The 23,360-nt window shown below is 37.5% G+C and overlaps 1 protein-coding gene across 11 annotated transcripts in view; it reads left to right on the forward strand.

Moving 5' to 3' along the window:
- Positions 1 to 23,360, forward strand: part of CASK (calcium/calmodulin dependent serine protein kinase) — a 214,611-nt gene that overhangs the window by 56,928 nt on the left and 134,323 nt on the right. For 10 of the 11 annotated variants that reach the window (XM_035315990.1, XM_035315991.1, XM_035315993.1 and 7 more), the window contains exon 2: positions 596 to 708. In XM_035315990.1, coding sequence (XP_035171881.1) covers positions 596 to 708 — 113 coding nt within the window. Of the gene's footprint in view, positions 1 to 595; positions 709 to 16,443; positions 16,452 to 19,423; positions 19,428 to 23,360 lie in introns of those variants that run through there. The other variant, XM_035316000.1, reaches the window with a different exon arrangement.

A 23,360-nucleotide genomic window follows, 5' to 3' on the forward strand; every position in this document is an offset into this window, starting at 1 on the left:
TTCTTTCTTTCTTTCTTTCTTTCTTTCTTTCTTTCTTTCTTTCTTTCCACTTGGTACTGTGAGTCAAATTTTAAAGTCATCCCTGTCAAGTTTTCATTTTGGAAATCAAGGAGATGAATACAAATTGCAGAATATAGTATTTACAGTATTTTTACAGTGTAAAACAAGGATAATACCCCAGTTAGAAACAGTTTAGGAAGCTTGCAATTCACATTATAATCTTTTAATACATTTTTCCCATTTGAACTATGCATCAAAAAAAGTTGATTTAAAATGTAATGATAATGTGCCAGTATATTACACATGGTTAGCAGGAGTATGGCCTTTCTCAATTGGTTGAATAAGATAATATATTTGAGTTCTCCTTAATATAGTAAATTTGAAACTCATTTACTTTTCTTACTCCAGTCTGTTGTTAAAACTATGTTTTATGATTAATGGGGAGCAAAGATTAGAGGTACAAGCTTCTGTTTAAATACTGTATTTGAATTATATATTGGAATCCAAATTTTGTTTAAAAGTAATGAAATTATAGCTCAATGCATAAAAGAGAATGGTTTGTTTATTGCTGATTTTTTGTGCATGTGTGTTTCAGGGGTCCATTCAGCGTTGTGCGGCGATGTATCAACAGGGAAACAGGGCAACAGTTTGCCGTAAAGATTGTCGATGTAGCAAAATTCACTTCAAGTCCTGGATTAAGCACAGAAGGTAAGAACGAAAAATGAAGCACATTGTAAGCAGGTGTCTTTTTGGCTTGTCAACAAGTCCTATTTTTGTTTGCTTCGTAAGATTCTTTCAGATTTATATTTTGTAGACATTTTAAAGCAGTATCTTGTATCTCTAGTGTAATGTAATCTAACACAATACGTGCATTTCTAAACTTAAGTACAGTTATTAATCGTAACTACAGCTATTCGGTTGTCATGATACAGATTTAAAAGGGTATTAGGTCTTTTCTACGTCTAATAGCCATTGCTACTCCTGTTTTTTCTTTACATATTTTCTTAGAAAATTGATTTGTTAAAAACTAAAAATAATAATTTGGAATCAAAAAAGCATACAAGGGAAGTATAATAAAAACACATCATCTTTAGGTGTCTAGATCTAGCAAGTAATTTGATTATAAAATGGACAAAACTTGTGATTAAAGTGTGTGAAATTATATAAGGAATGGCTGTATATATTTTTCATATAGTCATGATTTTAAAATGATGCTTTACAATTCGGCAAGAGTATAGATAAAAGGATGTAGCTTTTAGCATTTCCTGTTGTAGTGTAATACAATATGTCTCTTGTAAGCTGAATATGAAGCATGTGTGTACACTGAAGTGCTTCTTTTATAGCACTTGAAAACAAGCACGTTAATTGAATGACAGTCACAGTGTATATTTTTTTGTAGATCATATTCTTTGTACAGGAATATTTTGGGGGTTCCACGTGTGCCATGTAAAGCCTTTTGAACCCAAGTTTGAGGGAAAAAAAGGCTTGATGACTTCTCAGTGATTATAACAAATACTATCTCAAGTCTTAATGGCTAGTTCGATTTACAAAGTAACTCTCAAGTCTTGCTTCAGATTTACCAAAGATTTTCCTTTAAATCAGATAATGTCACTGCTTGCTTCTTTTTCCTAGCCTTCCTCCAACAAAATATAAGCCACACACTCCATAATAATGAGCTTACATATAGCCACGCTAATGTTTTGGCAAGTAATATGAAAAACATTTAACTTCATGTTAATGCGCTTTTAATTAAAAAAAAAAAAAAAAAAAAAAAGTTATCTTTTGGAGTATTCTTTTTGGCTTGTGCAGATTTCTGAAGTACTTAAGTTCTGTTTTCTGGTCTTTGCCTGAGCCTCATCTTAACTGCTGGGCGCTAGGAAACATTTGCACTTTGCAGGAGTATTGCTTTCCTCACTCCTTGACAGTAAATTTCAACCTTTCAGTGCTACTAAGGAATTGCAGGAAGAGAGAAGGAGTACACAAAGGAGCAAGGACTAATCAGGAAAAAAAAGGAAAAGCCAATAGTAATTATAGGTTCATTGAATCATAGAATGGGTTGGGTTGGAAGGGACCTTAAAGACCACCTGGTTCCACCCCCCTGCCATGGGCAGGGACACCTCCCACCAGACCAGGTTGCCCAAAGCCCCATCCAGCCTGGCCTTGAACATCTCCAGGGATGGGGCATCCACAGCTTCTCTGGGCAGCCTGTGCCAGGGCCTCACCACCCTCCTTCTATCTAATATAAATCTACCCTCTTTTATTTTAAAGCCATTCCCCCTTGTCCTATCACTACACTCCCTGACAAAGAGTCCCTCTCCTGCTTTCCTGCAGGCCCCCTTTAGGTACGGGAAGGACACGATAAGGTCTCCCTGGAGCCTTCTGCAGGCTGAACAACTCCAGCTCCTTCAGTCTGTCTTTACAGGAGAGGTGCTCCAGCCCCTTGACCATCATTGTGGCCCTTCTAATAGGTCTATGTCCTTCTTGTGCTGGGCGTCCCAAAGCCGAATGCAGGGCTCCAGATGGGGTCTCACAAGAGCAGAGAACATTCTCTACCCCAGAGTTTTGTCCTCTGTAAGACCATTTTTGTCTTGAGGGTGATCTTTCTACAATTTTCCATGCACAGTCCTTCTCTGAGACACATGAGTAGGAGAGAGGTACAGTTGTAAATCATGAAACAAGGAAAACCCCTGAAGAATATAGCTTGTAAAAAGTCAAGCTTCCTTTATTCAGTCTGCTATGCTCTAAAATGTCGTTGTCCTAAAGTTACATTTGATTCTTATCCTCCAAGTCCTTCAGAAAGTCTCAGAAATCTGAAGGAAGGGCTGTCTCATCACAAATACTGCATTCAGTAACAGACTGTATTAGGACTGCTCTGAGGACATTAAGGTAGACTTACTAAGCCGAATGCACTCAGTTTTTTGTATGAATCTTAGTGTGTGACAGTTCTGGAAGTGTTTCCTGTCTGATTTCTGAGAGGGGTTGACAACAGCTCTTTCTAAACTTTCACCCAGAATTGTGCTGTAGCAGAGACATAAGCATGTTACAGAAGAGCAATCAGTGTTTCTTAACAACACTTCTGGCAATAATGTAGTTTTTGGGTTGCACTGCTTGGGGTCATATCTGGGAAGTTGTTAACAAGAGAGACTTATTATTTGTGTGTTTCCAGTCTTAATCAGAGCCCCACAAGGAAATCTGAGTGAGGGAGCTGATGGCAATTGCTTCCATTAATTTCACATAACACGTAGAGTGCTGAGAGGTAGGGGCTGAATATACCTATACATTTAGTTATGGGTAAGAACTTTTCATGTAATGTTTTTATATTAGTCAGCAGTGTACTCTTGTGGCAAAGGCAGCCAACTGCATAGCACACTGTTGTGAGAGTATAGCCAGAAAATTGAAAGAATCAATTATTCTCTTTCTCTGGCTCTTGTGTGACTGCATTTGGAGCACTATGAGCAATTTTTCTTTCCTCAATACAAGAAATAAAGTGATGTACTGGAGTGAGTCCAACAGAGATGGACTCAAGACATTTAGGACTTGAAGTATGTAAGGTAGGAGGAGAAGCTGAGAGAACAGGGTCTGCCTAGCCTTAAGAAGAAAAGCTAAGATGAGATTTAATGGAAGGGCATGGAGCAGTTAGAGCCAAACTCTTCACACAAATGTGCAGTGAAAAGACAAGTATCTAGTATAATATTCTTTCTCCGTAAGGTTCAGGCACAGATCATGAGTGATTTTTATGTCTGTGTGCTTCTTTGAAATGGTTTATTAATGGGGAAAAAATAATGTTATGTGGCAGTGCCTGACAGCTAACAAATCTAATTCAGACTAAATTCTATTGGATTTAAGTATTAGTGTTCATGGTCTTGCATACTGTATGTGTTCAATCTCTGTAATGTTGTAATTTAACCATACAAATGAAGTCTGTTGACACCTTGTCACTGTTCAAGTGGCCTCATGTTGTATTGGATTAATGTTGGTTATTTTACATGATGACAGATAGTTCACCATGCTATAGTTCACCATGCTTTCGTATTACAGAGTACCAAAAAATATCAAACTACTTAAGAAAATGTGAAGCTTGAATATTTTTAGATATAAATGAGTATATTTTGTACTGTTCAATTTAGAGGGCTCATATGGAAGAGTACTTGGTGCTATAGGAAGCTCCCCTACTCATTTGAGGTATAATAATATCAGTGTAAATTAATTTGTTTTCAAATACAGCTGTTAGCTGATATATTCAGAACCTTTGTTTCAGAGACGTATAAAACTCATTTTCCTTGTATCTGAATTTATCATAGCTCACGCCAGTTACCTTTTACTGTCCATTTCTTTCTCTGCTCTTCACATCCCACGAGTTTTCCGTTTATTTTTTGTCTGCGTATCTGGTATATCTTGCTTTTAGTTAGCTGTTCTAACACTGAACATCTGTTAGAAGTACAAACACATTCTCAAAAACACAATGTTGGTCAGTTTCTTACTGCTTAGTGAAAGCCAATACACATTATTTGTTTCCCATTTCTTAATATTTAATTAATCTTGTAACATTCTGAGTGTTTCTAATGCAATGTAAAGGCCAGTGCCCTGTACTTACAGTGCATGTATTTTTGAATTATTTTTTTTCAAGATTTAAATCTTGTATTAGATTTAGTTATCTGTAATACATTTTGATAGAAAAAAAAATGAGTACCACTACTTCCACAACCTTCTAACAGGCTAGACAGATCTTATTTATTAGCCATTTGTAGACATTGATACAAGTTTGTATGCATGCAAGCCACTGTGAAGCTGAATAGATAAGCTGATAAGGAAAGTTTCAGGTTTCCTTTAGAACCTCAACTGGTTCTACTGGAGGTGAATTGTTAAGACAGGCTCAACAAAATGTTTTGGCTGTGAAAAAGGAGAAAATTTGAGCCCAGAAAGAAGTGTTCTGAATATACTTTTGACTACTTCTAGCACTGAGAGGGGCAAGGTAAATTGCATCAAAAGTGGTGTTGCTGTGTATCATCCATACTAGAATAAGAATTCCGAAATTATTTCATTGAGGGGGGAAGGGGGAAAACATGAAAGTTGGCATCAGTTTGTTGTGTTGAGTTGTTTTGTTTTGTTTTGTTTTCCTATAAAGGGCCTACAGATTTTTATCCTGCAATATTTCCAGGTTGTGAGTCATTTTCTCACAGATGATACATAACTCTTATTCTGCTTATCTCCTTAAGTAGTTTACCCTTGTTGATGTAAAGATATATATTTTTAATTCTTTTACTTGGACTTCCATTTCCTAAATGACTTTGTCTATCCAGTTCATCTGAAAGGCTTTATATCATTCTGAGTAAAGATGCACAATAGAATATCTTAACCTTTTGATATTGGAATTCAGTATTGGTGAGATGATTTTTTTGCAAAATCATCTGGCCAAGATTCTACAACCCTCTCCCTGTTTTTTTCAAGGATTTAAGCAAAAAATAGAATGTTACTGTTGAGCTGGTCTTTGAGTAAAACATATTGCAAAACTGTGTCACCAAATTTTTTTGGTACTATACCATATGTAGACTAGATTTGAAGGAAGAACAGGGGAATCTCTGCCGTTGATTTAGAAACGTGTAGCTATCCGGAATTTCAGAGAGTTGCTACTTCTGTGATGTACTCTATTTCACTGTGATTTACCAAAAAAAATCCATGAAGAAAACAATACTTTCGTTAAGGTAAGCTATATGCTGGAAAGTAAAATGGAAAATAAATCAAGGGGAGTTAACTGTGTGGCACCGTTGGGTCCACACCTGAGCTATTGTGTCCAGTCTGGGGCTTTGCAATCTGAGGGATGGGAAAGAACTAGAAAGGGCCCAACAGAGGACTATCAAGATAGTCAGGACCCTAAACAACATGATGAGCAAAGACAGGTTGAGGGAGTTGTTCATTTTGTCTGGCGAAGAGATGTCTGAGGGGGTGACATAATAGTAACCTACAACAATTTCAAAAATTATAAAAACAGCACAGCTAAGCTGTTAGTGACAGGTATTAGAACAAATATTAATGGTAAGAAGTCGTGGCTTGGAAGAATCAGATTGAACATGAGGAAAAACTTGTCTATTGAGAGGGTAGTGCAGGCATCCCAGAGAGGTTTTCGGACCTCTCCCTGGAATTTCTCAAGGCTCTGCTAGATGAAGGTACAACTGTCCTGACCTAATGTTGGCAGTAACCTCTCTTTGAATCAAAGTTGGATTGGATGATCATCAGAGGTCAAGTTTAATCAATCAACTATAAAAAGAACTTCTTTTAGGAAATAAAAAAAATACAGGTATCAAGGTCATGATGCAAGGAACTTGCACTAATTTGTGCCTAACAACGGAACTTGGACTGATACTTAAAACCACTTTTGATGTTTGTCATTTCAGTAATCTTTCTGGGAAATGCATAGTTCCTACCTTAATTCTGACATTCTTTTCACGTGTGAGTATAGCTGTCCCTATTTAAGTACAGAAAATGTTACCTCAGAGAATGTTTTCTGAGGGCTTTTGTTTTAACTTAATGAAAGATTTGAGTTTTCTTCTTTTGATTTTTTGGAGGAGTCATAGGCTTTTTTAATTAAAATTCAGTTTAACTATTTTGTATGAATAACTTTCATAAAAGTCTGTTTTATTGTTCTACTATAACTTTCATAAGAAGTGTCATTAAAATTAAATACTCCTATGCAGAAATACAGCATAAAAGATGGAACTGCAGGGTTTTTTTTGTTTGTTTTTGTTTTTTTACCCCTTAGAAGACATTTCTGTAAGTGCTGAGGCATGTTAACCATATAATAGATGTGATGAATCGTGGGAATGAAAGCATAACAGTAATTTCTTTTTAATGACTCCACTTTTTGTGCTGTTGGAAATCAGTTCACTTTGGAAATGGTGCATGTGTTCTTTGGGTAAAAAATATGAAATTCAGTCTTTGGCAACGCTTCACGTAACAGCATTTATATATATATATATATATATATATATATAAATGCTGTTACATGAAGCATTATATATATATAAGATATATATAAGATATATATAAGTGTAAAAGTGTAAAATGCTAGGTTATATTTTAGGGGTCCTTTTTGGTGCTGTTTGTTAGAATGTGCCCAGATACAGGGTTCCAGGAGCAGAATAAAGGCATGAAATGTCCTTGGTCAAGTTATTGTTTTGACCTCTTTTGGAGTCAGCATAAGAATCTGATGGGTCCAAGGAGGCAAAGAGGAAGATACATGAGGAAATAGGGTTGTTCATCCAGATCATAAGCAACAAGTATAAAGATTGGTGATATAGTCATACGTTATGTCAAGAACATCAAATTTTGCAAGCACATTCACAGTGGTGTTGATATAATGCTTTCCCTTTCTCTATTCAGAAGGGAAAGCATAGCATAAGAATTCATTACGCCCACTTTAAAGCACCTGAGAATATTTATGTAATTTTGATGAACTATTTCTTATATAGAAAGAAAATCATTAAGTTTTTACACACTGCAAGCAACTGGTTCTTTATTCCTTATAATTAGTCTCTAAAATAAGAACAGCTTTTTTTGCTGTATGATTTCATGTGCTTGTTTTTGATATGTATCTGTTTATACTGGATTCAATGTAGTACTGAACACAGAAGGGCTTTGGAGGAGTGCACCTCCCCCCAACACTAATTACTGAAATAACTCGTTTTGTTAAATGTTTGAATCTGAATGGAAATAGCCTTGTTGGGTAATACATAATACCTACCTTTTTTCACAGAAATGCACATAAATTATGTGCATCTTAGTCATCTCAAGTCATGACATATTTACTAATTGAGGAAAATTCCATACACACTTGTGCTTATACATCATTTTTGCTAAGTCTAGACTAAAACTGACTGGTCCTCTAAGTCAGCTCTTTGAATCCCATCTGTGCCTAGGACATCATAACCATTTTGAATGCAGGTTTCACTGAACATTGAAAATATTCTAAACTCATATTGGAATATTGGAATTTAGGAAAAACATTTTCAGATTGTGCTTGTAGTTGAGTGTAAATCACAGAACCTAAAAGATGAGCTGCACTTGATACTATTTATTCTAAGCTAGTCTTAGCAAAATGATGACTGACATGGGACATCCTATAGTGTACTGAACACTTTACAAAAGTATTGGAAAAGAACTGTTCTAGATTTGTTTTATGATTTTTTTTCTCCAGTGGAATATCTGTCATTGAGATGTCCACCCTAGTCAGCTATAGTTGCACACTCACTCTGAGCCTTGTACTATTTTCCAAATCATATCCACCAAATTATAATGAAAAAGATTGTAGCTGAGCAGAGTTCTAAAAAGCTTTCCGTACTAACTCTCTCTTTCCCCCTGGAAAACAAGCAAAATAAAATACCACAGGCACACTTCGCTATTATTCAAAAATAGGCTTTAAAGCCTCATATTAATTCAGTCTTGTCTGTCCTTTTACTAAAGAGTTACAGTTGCATGCATGTGGTAATTAAAGAGTATGATGATTTATGTACTTAAGTTTGGTATGTTAAATATATGAAGTACTCAGTAAAGGAGATGTCTAAGCATTCTCTGCTTTGTATTAATCAGAAACAGGCCTGAACTAGCTAGGAGTATAATAATAATTGTCAGTGTTCATTGCTGCAAAGTATATGTACAGATAGATGGCAGCCTTGATGGGGTACACCCATGAGTGTTGAGGAAGCTGGCTGATGTCTGCAAGGCTACTTTAGATAACCTTTGAATGATCATGGCTAATGGGAGAAGTGTCCAAAGACTGAAGGGAAGTGAATGTCACTCCCATGTTCAAAAGGGACAAGAAGGAGTACCCAAGGTACTTACAGGCATGTCAGCCTCACCTCTGTTCCGGGGAAGGTGATGGAGCAGCTAATTCTGGAAACTGTTTTCAGGCGCATGAAGGAGAAGAAAATCATAAGGAGCAGTGTGTGTGGATTTGCCAAGGGGAAATGCTTGACCAGCTTGATAAACTTCAATGACAAAATGACTGGCCTGGTGGAGAACAGTGGATATTACCTGTCTAGACTAGATCAACACCAGAGTGATGATCAGTGTTGCAAAGTCTGGTTGGAGGTGATAACTAGTGGTGTACCCCTAGGGGTTAATACAGGGTCCAGCCCCGTCTAGTATTGTCATTGATGACGTGGACGAGGCAGAATATACCCTTAACAAGTCTGCACATGACCCAAAACTGCAAGGAGTGCCTGGTAGGCCAGAGGGTTGTACTGCCATCCAGAGGGATGTGGACAGACTGGAGAAATGGGCTGACAGGAACCTTTTGAAGTTGAACAAGGGGAAGTGCAAAGTCCTGCACGGGGGGAGGAACAATGCCAGCTGGAAAGCAGCTCTGCAGAAAAGGCCATGGGGGTGTCCAGGTGGACACCAAGCTAAACATGAGCTAGCAATGTGCCCTTGTGAAGGCTAATGGTATCCTGGGCTGTGTTGGTATTGCCAGCAGGTGGAGGGAGGTGATCCTTCCCCTCTGCTCAGTGCTGGTGAGACCACCCCTGGAGTGCTGGGTCCAGTCCTCAGCTCTCCAGTATGAGACAGACATGGTCATACTGGAGAGAGTGCAATGCAGGGCCACTACAAAGATGATGGAATGACTGGAGCATCCCTTCTGTGAGGAAAGGCTCAGAGAACTGGGGCTGTTCAGCCTGGAGAAGAGGAGGCTCAGGGGGATCTCATCAATGCCCATAAGTACCTGAAGGGAGGGTACGAAGAAGATGGACCCAGGCTCTTTTCAGTCGTGCCTAGTGACAGGGCAAGAGACGGTGAGCCCAAACCGGGACACATGAGGCTCCCTCTGAACACCAGGAAACACATTTTTATTGCAAATATGACAGTATTGGCACAGGTTGCCCAGATTGATTATGGAGTCTCCCTCCTTGGGAGATACTTAGTGGCCATCTAGACATAGTCCTGGGCAACCTGTTCTAGGTGTCCCTGCTTGAGCAAGGGATTGGGCCAGCTCCAGAGGTCAACCATCCTGTGGTTCTACAAATGCAGTTTGGTAAATCCTGCTTAACTTCTTTAATATTTCTTTGAGGAGCTGCAGCTCCATGTCCCCAGGTCCATCCAGTATAGAGGCTCAAACTGTATTCCCAGTAGGCACCCATACACACCACATAATTGGCAAGATACAAAGTTCTCCTATGAACACTGACTATACCAGAGGTTTCATCTTGTTCCTCTCTCAGGCTGAGCAGGATGGAGATCCACTAGTGGGTCAGACACAGGTGCTCTCACACCCATAGTTGTCCCTTAGAGACCCACTCACACCCTCTTGTCTGAAGGTCCCTTCACCTACTCAACCACTAGTCTGATTTGATCTTTGTGGGTGATCTCAAGCTCACTCACTCCAGTTGCTGTCATCACTGAACCCAATACACATAGATGTGTGTGGAGTAAAAAACTTGGTACAGGAAAGTGGTTGAAGGTGGAGATTAATAGTGACAGGACAGGCTACAGTGATTGTGCACAGAGCATAGCCAGATAAGCATACTCACCAGTTCTTGCTTACACATTAATGGACCCTTTTGTTCTCATATCCCTCTGTTTGCCACACTTATTTCTCCCTAAATCCTTGCTTTTTACTACCTTTTATTCCTCCCCTAAACAGCTGATAATAAGTCTTGTGTAACATCAGTGTTCTTCACCTGCATCCCATAATGTGTCCAACACCCCTAGGTAGCAACCTCCTTAGTTTAAGTGGTGATCCCGATGGCCTATCTAGCTGGGTTTCGTGTTGGACTGCCAAGGCTGAGAATCTCCTGGGACAGCCCTGTGGGGGACGCAGAGAGGTTACCATTTTCTCCGAATCCTTAATTGGAGTTTCTGCCTACCATTGTGGCCCTGTGCTCCTCCGAGGTTGTGGGGATGGGCCTGTGATGGATAGATAGCCATCCAGTGATGGGTCTGGGAGAAGCTGAGCAGGGCTTTATTTGGGCTCTCCTCACACCACACACCATTGTCTCTCTGTGCTTCTTTGTGGGTGTGTAGACAAGATTTTATCACATAACCTAACAACATTCTTCTTGTCTAAAACCCTGGTTTAGTTATGGCTGTATCTTTGCTTAAGAAAGCAAACTGTATAAAGTTTGTTTGAGAAAAATCTGGGATAAAAGAAAGCAAGGTATTAATACTTTGGTATTCATAAAGTAGTAAGTAATGCTTGGAGCTTTTATAAGTACAATAAGCCAAATGATAAAGGTGTGTTTCTTAGCCGTCTTTGCAAAACAAATTCATAATTGAGTTTATGCAAAGAATTCTGGAACTATACTTTTAAAAATATGCTCTTATTCTTCATTCTTAAACAGTGTTGTCTTTAGTCTCTTTGCAAAATGCATGAGGTATGTCCAGCTTATCACTTATCTTCTGAAAAATGAAAATGCTTTCCAAAATGCTTCTGCCTTAGTACACAGTCTGTACTCATCTAACTGATGGTGATTCTTGCCAATAGTTGTCCAGAAATAGGCTTCTAACTGTGCTTGCCATAATTCAGGCTAGTTACAAACATAGGGAAGATAATAAGTATCAGCTGTATTTTCAAATATTTTCTGTTTGCATGGGAGCATGTATTCTGTTCTGGTTTGCACAATCAATAGAACTCAAGACTAATTGCAGCTGAGCTGCAATTTCTGTTAATTCATTGATCCAAAGAGACCCTTCTTTGACTCTTAAATGCTAGTTTTTGTTGTTTTCTGAATATAAAAATGTATGTCACTGTGATATAATAAATAACTATCCCTGTTAAACATCATTCTTCTGGAAATATGTTACATGTTAGAATGACAAACCTGTATCCTGCCATAGCAGGAAGCCATGACAAAAATTCAGTCTTCAAGTTACATGATTTTTGCCTGGGATGGTTTACATCCTTTGAAAATATTATTTAAAATTTTCCATTTTGCAAAAAAGAAATGTCACAGTTTGTGATCCATAGTTTCCTATTCTTTTGTACTTTTCTGAGTTTTCTCGTAAGTTCAGATGGGGACCTCATGATCTTGGGTAATTTTCCTACAAATCATGTGCAAACATTCCACTTGAAGCTCTTCTACATGTGCTGATATTTTTCCTAGATTATAGATGAACAATATTTTTGTAGAAGTAAGGGCGTGTTAGCAAACATTGATGGGCTTCCTAGGTAATAGAATTGAAAAAAAAAAAAAAAAAGCTTTTAAAATGGAGGCATCTTCTTGGTATGTAAGATAACGAGTTATGCTACATAATCATATATGTGATTCTATTGACAATATCTATGCATGTGCAGAGTAAAAATCTTCTAGATCAGATACTTTCTTCCTTAGTTCAAAACTAAATTTACTTGCTTTTACAATTGGTAAAAATGCAGAAGATAAACAAGAATGTATACCTTTAATCAAATCAATTTTTTTTCAATATTGACACCTTCGTGACAAGTTGCTTAAAAATTATGAAATAGCTACCTAATTGTTGATATCAATTGCTGAAAGATGTATCAATATTTGTAAATAACAACTCTTAATTTTGTTTGTTAATTTACTGCACATACACTGGTGATTTTAAGTAGAAACAGTTTGATAAAACCAAACCACAGCAGAATCTTCCTATCACCTATCTGGTCTTCAAACTGAAATATTAAGGAGAGAAAAAATGGTGAAGACCAATGACAGACTGTTATGATCCACACTGCAGTTCCAAAAACTGAACACTGATCTTCATGGAAATTTCCATTCTAGTATCTGTATCATTAAGTATTTATGATTAATGCATAAAGTATGTAGAAGCTGAGAGATCTCCATAGTGTGTCATTATCCGGGAGAATAAAAACACTTTGAGGAGAAGAAAGGTCAAAATATTTGAGGCTCAGGAAATTGTATGTCAATTGTTTGTGAGAATTAAATAATTTCAGTAAAATTAGCATGTGTTAAATTGTACCAATATAAAGATGTCAGACTTTCTTGAGTGCAAGTCAATAGGTTTAGTCCACTGGTAAAATTGCCAAACAATAGGTGTCTTCCAGGATAAGAGGTGCTTCATTCGTCAGTGGAAAAAAGAAGTCTTTTAATGTTTTTGACTACAGAAAATCTTGGGTGCAAAGAGAAAGCAAAATTTAAGAAGAAAATTAAAATGTCTTGTTAGAAAGACAGATGGAAATATTTGTTGTTCAGAAGCTATCTTGTAAGACCATTTAAGTAGTGTTGGCTAACAGAGTAGAATATTGGTGATTTTCAGCTTCTCAATGAGGAGTTGAATTTCAGTTTTAATTAAATCAAAAACCTGGTGGTTCTGAAGAGAAATATGAACTTAATTCTCTTTCTTAAAGACTTTCTACATTTTATCTTCTATTCTAATCCTACCATGTCAAAGTAAAATATTATCATGTCAGTTGTCTTCCAGTATATTAATGATTTTAATAGAATGAAAGAAGTGAGGTACAAACAGTAAGTGATTATCTATACAGTAAAATTTAAGATTAAAATTTAAATTTAATGAATGCACATTTTATGAATTCAGTTTTATCTTTAATACAGCATTGAATTTCCACCTAATTCTAGATTTAAAAAGTGTTACATATATAATCAGTAACTTGAGGAATTTAACCAAGACAACTGTCATTCCCCTCCCTCCACAGTAATGGAATGGAAGATGTATGATTTTAAAACACTTTGATCACTTAACTGCCTAGAAGACAAAAGGATGAGAATATCAAATTTTGTCTAACTTAGCATTGCAAGACACATGCATTTTCTTAGCGTTATGGTGTAGCAAGTTTTTGGTTTTAGTGCCAAAGGCTTTAGCAGACTTGAGTTTTCACTGTTCAGTGTGTTATTGCAGTTTGAGAAGTCTGAAATAGGACGTACTGGCATGTCATTTTCCAGCTACAAGTCATTTATTTTAATGAAGACACTTATCAAGGACACCCAGATAGGTTACTCATGTGGATTGTATTCTGTGTACTTGATTTTGTAATATGAATCCAACAAAGAAATATACACAGTGACAGTAAGCAAGTTGACAGTGTAAATAAAAGTACTGTGATGCCTAGTGGGTTTACTTAATATCTATGACAGAGATTTTTCTTGGAGATTGGATTTTAAGATCACTTTATACATGAATAAGATATAAAGTATGTTTTAGAGTTTATTTCTTGGTTGGGGGAGAAGATTGCTATGGACCTAGTTTGCCTAAAATATTAAGCAGTCAATGTTTTTCTTTTTTAAAAAGTTGTTGTAGAAGAAAAAGGCTGATTGCAAATTAGACTGGTGCTAAAAAGTAATGCTCTGTTCTTTCAGAATGCCTTAGCATTTGTTAAGGCGCATAAATGAGGATTTATTTTTAATACTTTAAAGAACTGAGGAACTTAAGACATATTCCAGGTTGCACAGAAAGTTACTGGCAAACACAGCAATATAAAACCAAAGCCTTTTGATTTCCTCTGGTTTCCCAGAAGACTGATGAAATAAAGTTAGGTTAAAAAATATATTGCTCGATCTACTGTGACATATCCAATTTTTGTAGATTTCTTAATAACTGTCATCTTTAATATTGCCTGTGGTATAGTGAAAATTGACAATTGCAGAAACTGGCAATAATATGGCTTTGTTTTATGGTGTCACAAATAGTGAAAATTGCTTATGAAGTGTTACTGTGCTTGAATCAACATAGATTATTTTTCTTTTGCCAAACCAAATAAGTATTTGAGTCCAATGTTGCCACCACATGAAAGTTTATTAAAATATGCATGTATTCCACTTCAGTGTTTTCAGGTCTGTGGAGGTTATTGTCACTGTATTCTCTTTTATCCTCATAGTTCTCTTCGAAAGGCTGTGACAAACCAGAGCTTCTGTTTCCAGCACAGGGCTGGCCAAGCGGGGTTGATGTATTTGGAAAGAAGCTTTTCACCTCTGATCCTGTAGTTTGGAAGAACCTCCATTCTTACAGCGCTGCAGATCAGTAGAGCACCCTCCATTTCTGTCTCTCAGAAGCTTATCTGTTGGAGGGGAAAACCAGGGAAGAAACCATTACAGCCTGGAAAAACAGGATGCTACCTAGGATTATTAGGTGCCACTTAGAATCTGTGCAGCGTGGAGGGGGTCCTTTGCTTCGTGCCTCCTTCCTCTGCCCTCAGTGGGGCTGGCTGAGGGAGGCAAGCCCTGTGTCTTCGGCCCAGATTCCTGACTATGCGTTCCTGCTGCTTCACCAGCTTTGGTACTTTTTCAGCCTTTGAATGGATCTGTTTTGACTCTGGATTGGGAAAAAAGTGAGCAGAGGTCTTGCACCCTAAGTCTCCTGGTCTTTAATTTCTTGTTAACTGGCTTGGTTCCTTGTTTAGAAAGCTGTTACATTTAAAGAATTGCCTTGTTAAGAGGAAGGCATAAGTGAGAGTAGTTTGAATTTATTCAGCTGGGAATTGGGATACAGGCTTCAGAGGAAATATAAAGATAATAAACCAGTGTGAGATGCTTGTAAAACAAAGCCCTTCTTCTAAGGGCTACCAGTGGCTCTTTGTTTAACACATGAATGCAAACTGAGGTTGGAATAGGATGTATATGAGCATGTCTTGTAAACAGCTGTGGTTGCTACCACAGTTACTTCCTAATCAGCTCATAGGCATTGTGTTTTTTTTCTTTTTTGCCTTAAATAACAAGCAAGCAAACTAGCTGGAGAAAGCACGTGCAGAAGGTACCATTAACGAGGTGAGAGGAAAGTGCCTCAGGTCTTACAAATCCCCTGCCCTTACCTGTGCTACCATCCCTCTGGTCAGCACATAAATAAATATAACTTAGCAAACTGAAGATAAGTGTTCTCTTCTAGAAATTGTCAAGACTACCATACTTTTTGCCCCAGTTTCCTGTGTTTGGCCATGTCCTGTTTTGTTGGTGGATATGGAGTTACCTATGTGAATAGGCTCTTCTGAAGGGCAATGCCTGGTCTGCTACAGTCACTCATTTGGTTGAGATTTGCTGCTTTTGTTTCCCCCAACACAGCCAGCTCCAGCCCCTGCTCTCCTGTGCCAACCTTTGCTCCTCTTCAATTGTCTCCTTGCTTCTCCTGCTCTGCCCTTGTTCCTTTTTGTTTTTCGGTTGGGATTTTTGGGTGTTTACTGCCCTCACTTGAATATGTTTTCAAGGAGGATTTGTGAAGTCCTCTAGTTCAAAGACACCACATGTGTGGCTGTAGTGGACATGTGTTGTCCTTTGTTGAGCCATCTGCAACAGGCCATCTCTTCCCATAGAGGCCATCCCCACAGCCCTCTGCCACCAACACCTGGCCAGTTATGCCATATACACCCAGCGCACACCTTACTGCTCTTACAAATTTATGATTTCATTCTTTTCCTCTTCCCAGTCTTTGCCAATCTTGCTTTTTACTGTCCTATTTTAAGGCTTGGGCATGTGTTTTTGTCAGGTAGTTTCAGGTAGTGATGTGGTAAATTAATGGCTTAATTAAGTACAGTTGGAGTTCAGTCCACAGTACTATTTATTCCTTTCTCATCCCTTTGCCTGTTACAACATAGGAGAAATTTTTACCTTGATTCTCTTCTATTTAGTAACTTTCTTCTGTGGAGCATAGCTCATAATAATTTTTGAGTAATTATGGGGCTGCTGTCATTAACAGAGCGATTCCCTACTTCAGGGCATGGTAATCAGAGTTGCAAATGCTGGTGTGAAGACTGAGGGCACGCATATACATGTGCCAAGATATGCAATGATATTTGAAATAAAACTAATAACTATTCTGTGGGTTTTATATAGAAATAATACACTTTTTTATTGTTCTTTTTAGGTATTCCATGTAGTACCAACTAGTGTAAAAACATTTGCTTTTTTAGTGGTACAAAAACAGAGATTGTTTATAAAATTAGCTATCTTCTGGTTTTGGATTTAGAAATGTTATATTGTAGAACAGAGTTTTAGAGCTGGCTGTAAGGTGGTGACAGTTTGCTGACAGGAAGGCAGATTCATTGTTTGCAGTCAATTCTACATTGTGGCAGTCATGAATTAATAAACTAGTCAAACATAAATTAAAATGCTATTAGAAAAATGGTCTTTGTGATTTTTTTTTTTTTGATTCTGGTAGCACTGACTGGTGGAGAGTTAAAGCTGGGTTATTGCCCTTTCACATCTACTACTAGTATGATCCAGATGCACCTGCTTTCTTTGTTTGCTTTTTGGTCGTCTTTGTGGGCATTGGGATTTACATGCTGCATTTTGACGTGGCTCGATAAAGCGGCAGCCATTGTAACCACATGATAAAACAGAAAAAGGAACAGTTTTGTTCATGTAGAGTAACTTACATTGTTCCTCCATTTTTGTGATGTAAATCATAATTTTCATTTGGCCTGTACATTTTTGCATAGAGGCTAGCCCAGAAGAATGTTCTGAGGTCAGGTGTTTTGCTTTGGTTGTTACAGCAGTGTAGGTCATTCTAGCCATCTGAACAATTTCCAAAAAGGATGGCATGGTTTATGTATTTGAACTTCAAGAAAGAGCTTCTAAGAAACATCGAACCCAGGTCTTTCTCTCTTGAGCGTGATGTCTGGGGCAGGTCCTTGCTGATTCCTGTTGCAACTCCACAGCTTGTTAGATCATCAGAGATCATAGAAAGCTAAATTTTTTGCTCTTTCATTTGATACTATACTGATACTTCATTTCAGTGTCCAAGTGCATTGTTCAACAGATTTTAATTGCTGATCGCTCTAAGCCCAACTCGAAGATGAGTTTTGCTTAAGATCTTGTAATTTACTATGTTAGGTGATTATTCTGCAAATGCGTAATAGTAATGAGAGATGTGTGTATACAAAAAGCACAAGCAGATTTTTGAACTTCTAAAATTTGTGCTTATTTATTACAATATGTGTAAGCAATAATTTGCATATTAAAATACATTTGCAGACTAGAGATGACAGGTTTCATTGATATTAGTAGGCAGCTGGTTTTATGGCATATTTATCACGTGATTATAATCAGTATTTTCTAATTAGAAAATGAGTTTGTGGTTAAAAAACGGCAACGGAAATAGTCCGTAGGAGAGATGTGTGTTACATTTCTGCAGTGCTTACATTCTTACCTACACACAGTAAGTTGAAGTTTGGTCAGCTTTCTCTTAAAATCCGTAGACCATTGTGATGGTGTGATTGAAAGTTTAATTTGGCATATACCTTCTTAGACTTCTGGCACGTTTTTGTAAAAACTCTTTGAAATGAGTTCTTATGACAGGCACATTGATGTCTCCTGCTACCATTCTTCGATTCTAATACTCACTGCTGGCAGCACGTTGCACTTCTGTGTCTGTGATTGTACTTAAGTCAGTAAAAGCATCACTTGATAGATAATGTTTGTGGCAATAAAAGGTTTAAATGGATTCCAGTTTCATGATCTTCTGTGGCATTTGGAAAAGAGAAAGTGAGAGATGATTTAATTTAATAAAGCACATTTCAGGAAAGTTGAAATGTTAAAAACTTTAGGTTCACGTTTTAATGCTAAAGGTCAAAGGTTAGGAAAAAATAAAGTATTGAGTTAAATTTTTTTCCAGCTTAAAAGTGTTACAATGAAGTTTTTTGTGTTTTAAAATGATACTTACCTAGAATTTACAAATGGGCCTTCCAAACTGACTGTAGCGTGTGACAAAACTTGGAATATGTATAAACTGCATTAACTTCTCTATGCTCTGAGGCCATTTTATTTCCATAATTAGTTTTTCACGGATGAAGATTTATACAAGATGATTTAAACAGCCAAATCTTATTTTTCTGTGGTAAATACAGATGGGGGTACTGTGGCTAATAAGAAATAAGTCCAGTCAGTACAGTCAGATGGCGTAGCATGTGGATGTGCAAAACATGCACAGTGAGCTTGTATCTGTTGAGGTTTGTGAGCTCTGTCTTAGCACCAGTCCAGAACTGACCCTTTGCAGGGTATCAGCACCATTTTCTTGCAGTTCTGTTTCTGGGATTCTTTATTAGCATACCCACAGCTTGTCTTTAGCTGAGCTAATAAATCCTGTAGAATCAGGGTCACTGTGACTTTTAAGTGACTTTGCATGGAGCGAGCACAAGTCCATCATGGTTTATTAATTTAGGTATTGACTGAAAGATACTATACTGTGTCATCATGCCCTGAAGCAGCACAGCTGTTTTGCATATACTGCATTTGAGCTAATAAATCCTGCTAGACCTGAGCTGGCTTTTAATAGTGTTGCAGATGTACATACAACCTGAATAACAGCTCATGGATTTGCAATTTTTTTTTTTATTTGTAGTCACAGATGAATAACTCATCCCCTTTCTATAGTGGTGAGAACACCCAACCCTACCTCAGTGTCTTGTCTTCCTCTGCCTACTACAGTGCTCTGGAAAATTCAGAACGTGGTTAAGCAGCATGAGACATGAACAGCTTGTTTCACCAGGAGAGCTTTGTGATGGAAGGAAGGTCAGGCTGAGAACTGTTATTTGCTTCACCTTCAAAGAAGGGATGGGGAATGCAGCTTGTGCAACCGTGCTTCAGATTATTTTCAGGATCTAGGCAGTGCTACACTCAGCCTGTGAGTCACGTGTTGTCATGTTTAAACACAGTTTTCATTTCCTTGTCTAGGCAGGAAAAGGGGTCTAAAGAAACTGTGGAAGCTGACCTGTGTGAGTGTTATGTTTTACATTTCCAAGTATCCCATCATGTCAATGAAATCCTTTACCCAGATGGCATTTAATGGAGACATATTTAAACTTCTTTTTCAAACTTTGGGGAAAGAAGATTTGGTTTTTTCTTTTAACCCTATTAACTGCTTCTTTCCGTGTTCTTACAAAGCTCTGTTTTGCAGAGGATACAGATTATTGTCAGTTACTGTACTTCTGTGCCCTTCTAAAATATAACTGTGGGCATATCCTTTGACCATTTAATTTATATACAAGCTTGCAGTTGCTCTTGCACTTAAGAGCGAGATTAATGGACAGAACTTACAATGTTGTGTTCTTCTTTTAATTGATCATCACTTCCATTCGGATACCAAAGAAAGTGTATCTCATGCTGAACATGGAGAGGTGAGATAGGACATGCTAGTTATTGCAATGAATTTGAGTCAAACCTTTCCTTAACACCTGAAGAAAGTTGATTCAGTTCTATGAGTGTAAGCTCTTAAATAATCTTTGCTCTGTCAAGAGAGAGGAGCAGTCCATTATGCCAACTATTTATTGTAAGGCTTTATAGATCATTATCAGTCCCTGGAAATGCCCTGTAACAGTGAAGGAAACTGGTATATTACTACAGGATTCTTGTCTTTCGTATCATGGAGTTTCAGAGGCACTGGGAACTCCCTCAGAAATGAGTTAAAAAGCAATGCAGATGTGCTGTTTCTAAGTCTGTATCTCCTGTTTTCAGATACAATTTCCAAATTGCACTGATTGGATTAGGTGACTGAACTGTTTTTGGCTAAGTATTAATCCCAGGTGTTTTTTTTCTTATCCTCACTTGTCACAAGAAAATAGGGGGGAAATGAAGTACTGTTTTCTTACGGGGGGAAATGAAGTACTGTTTTCTTACCTCTTGGGTGAGATGAAGGAGGTGATCTCTTTAGATCTGGATTGATGATGAAGAATTGTCCCTTAAATATCATGAGACTCATGTGAAAGTTACGAAAGAAATTACTTTTCAGATGACCTTTCATTGACACAGCATTCAAATCTGTTCACAGACAAATTGTCATCGGATAGGTTCTTTATGGGGATATGTTACATCTGCCAGTTGCACAGTCCAAGACAAGCTGGACAAGTTAAAACCTCATTCTTAAAGCTGTGACTTGAATGCGGTTAGAAACAAGTTTGAGCTCAGCAGCACTGGTTTAATCACTAACATTTGATTATTGTGGAATGAAAAGGAGGGATGTGATTGAAGGGCACTGATTTCAGAGGCTTGAAAGGAGTATTGCAACTGCACAAAAGGAAAAGGGAAAATGGTGGGGGGATAGGGAAAAAGCACTACAACCTTAACAGGAAGTACTTTAAAGTATTTTGTAAATGTGTGGAAGTAACAAGTCTATTTGAAATTTTTCATGCTAGTTCATAGCATGAAATTCTGTAAGTGCTGGTAAATAATACATTCCATAGTGTTTTTTTATTACTGAACTGGCGTTCACACCTGTTTGACATGATTTGCTTTATAATGTGTTGGTTAACAAAGAAAATAAAAAAATGGTCTATGACTTTTGGGAATAATTGCAAAAGGAAGCACATGTAGAAAAGGAAGAAAAAACTGTTTTCTTTTTCTGATTGTGTATTACTGCTGCTTGGAAAGAGTTGTCTAGTTTCTGACGTTGTTCTGTCACTGAGCCAGAATACAAGTTTTGTTCTTGTTTTTGTTCAAATGCAATGTTATTGTTCTTCAGGGTTCAGATACCACTCTCTACAGGACTTTCTGGTTAGTGAGAATTGGTATGATCCTTAAAAATTACCAGGTAGTCATCTATTACTCAGCATGCATCTCCTTGGTGCAATGTAGATGCTGTTCATCACAGAGTTCAATGTTCTGTGGAGAAAGCTTTTGGTACTCAGGCTGTCTCAGTACAGCAGCATATATTGCAATTTCCACTAAATTGCCTGAGAAAAACAGCAAAGTAACCTGTCCAGCATGCTGTGCTACAACTAAAATGCTGTCATTAACTGAGCTACCTGACGCTGCAGAGTTGATATCATCAGATTAGACTGATATTTCCAGTTCTGTTTTTACCTGGCTTCTCTGGACTTAATGGTATGGGGAAAATAACACTAGTCCATTTCTAGTATTATTGAGCAACTGGTTTTGTGTTGGCTATACAGAGCCCAGGAGTTCTAGACCAAAGAAACTATGATCCAAACAAACAAGCACGTAACTTTTGGCTGTATAAGAAGCATCCTGAACAGTCGATTTTGTCTTCTGGGTGACTTTGGGCACTCTGTTCCTAGCTGCTAACGTTCGATAACAGCAGTCTAATGGCTTCTTTAACCCTTCGTAGAGTAGGAGTTGGGAACAGTTTGTCTAGACTGGCTCAATATGTTAAGAATAGATTTCCTTTGTGTCTTTCAGATTCCAGGCTTCTTCCTGTAAAATTGAGATTCTTTGTTGATATCAGAAAGTAAATTTCCCTGTCATTGTGTTCAGGTAAAAACTAAGATACAGAAAAAAAAATCATTACAAACAAAAGGAAAAGTACGAATATTAGGATCATAAGCAACAGAAGTAATTTTTAATTTTTCTGGTTCAAGTATATGAGGGTGTTTAAGGAAAGGTTGGACATGGTGCTTAGGAACATTGTTTAGTGGTTGACATTGGTAGTAGTGTGATGGTTAGACCAGATGATCATGGAAGTCTTTTCCAACCTTAATGATTCTGTGATTCTATGAAGTAATGTTCTTTTCTTGGTAATGTACTATTGCCTTTGAGGGCACTTGATATAAATGTTACTCTCCTTGCTAAAAACTCCCTTAAAGGACTGCAAAGTCTAACCTTTATCTAATCTGAACTGCCTAAGTGAATATTGGCCAAAATATTAGAAATGTCGAAGTCTGGTGTTGATTTTTTCTGCCACTCTGAATTTGTTTGATAATGGTAATTTTAGCTCATCCTCAGATATGCATTACCTGTATTGCCCTGGGCAAGGGCTAAAGAGAAGACTTAAATGCACCAATATGCACATCCCTGAAGCAAAAAAAATAAAAATAAAAAATAATCCCTGGAGGTGAGAGCAGCATAGGTGGGGAAAAACAAGCACAGCTTGATATAACTTCTAAACAGGAGAAATTCCAGTGACTTCAGCAGAATTACTTGTAAGTTATTAGTCTTAGAGCTTTTTGCTGGACTTCAAAGCAATAAGTATACCCCTCAGTTACAGTTTCATGGATTAAAGAAGAAACTTCTGGTTTCCAACAGCAGACTGTGTTTAAATTTATTATAGTTGTGTAACCCAGTTATCGATGTGTGCAGCACAACAGACGACTGATGTAGTCATAAGCTTTGAGTGACTCATTAAGCACGTGGGAGAGAAGGTTCTGCTACAGAGTCTTGATAAAGGGTGCTTATTAGCCCTGGGTGCACCTTAATTATTTTAAGGTGGCATGTGTTTGTTTTTGTTCCTAGGTCTGAATTCTTACCATCATCATTAAACAGATCAATAAGTATAAAACTACCCAAACATAACGCTCTCGACAGCCAAATAAATGCAGGTACCTTTTGTATTCAGTTGCTGACTACATAGCAGATCAAAGTATGAACTGTGTTGCCACCTAGTGAGGAATCTGTAGGTAGACATGTCAACTTCGAGTTGCATAAACTTCACAAATTACAGGGAGGAAAGAGAAAAAGCACTTGATTTATAAATTCATTTTTCAGTTTGAATTT

The sequence above is a fragment of the Oxyura jamaicensis genome, chromosome 1, assembly GCF_011077185.1.
Source record: "Oxyura jamaicensis isolate SHBP4307 breed ruddy duck chromosome 1, BPBGC_Ojam_1.0, whole genome shotgun sequence".
NCBI lineage: Eukaryota > Metazoa > Chordata > Aves > Anseriformes > Anatidae > Oxyura > Oxyura jamaicensis.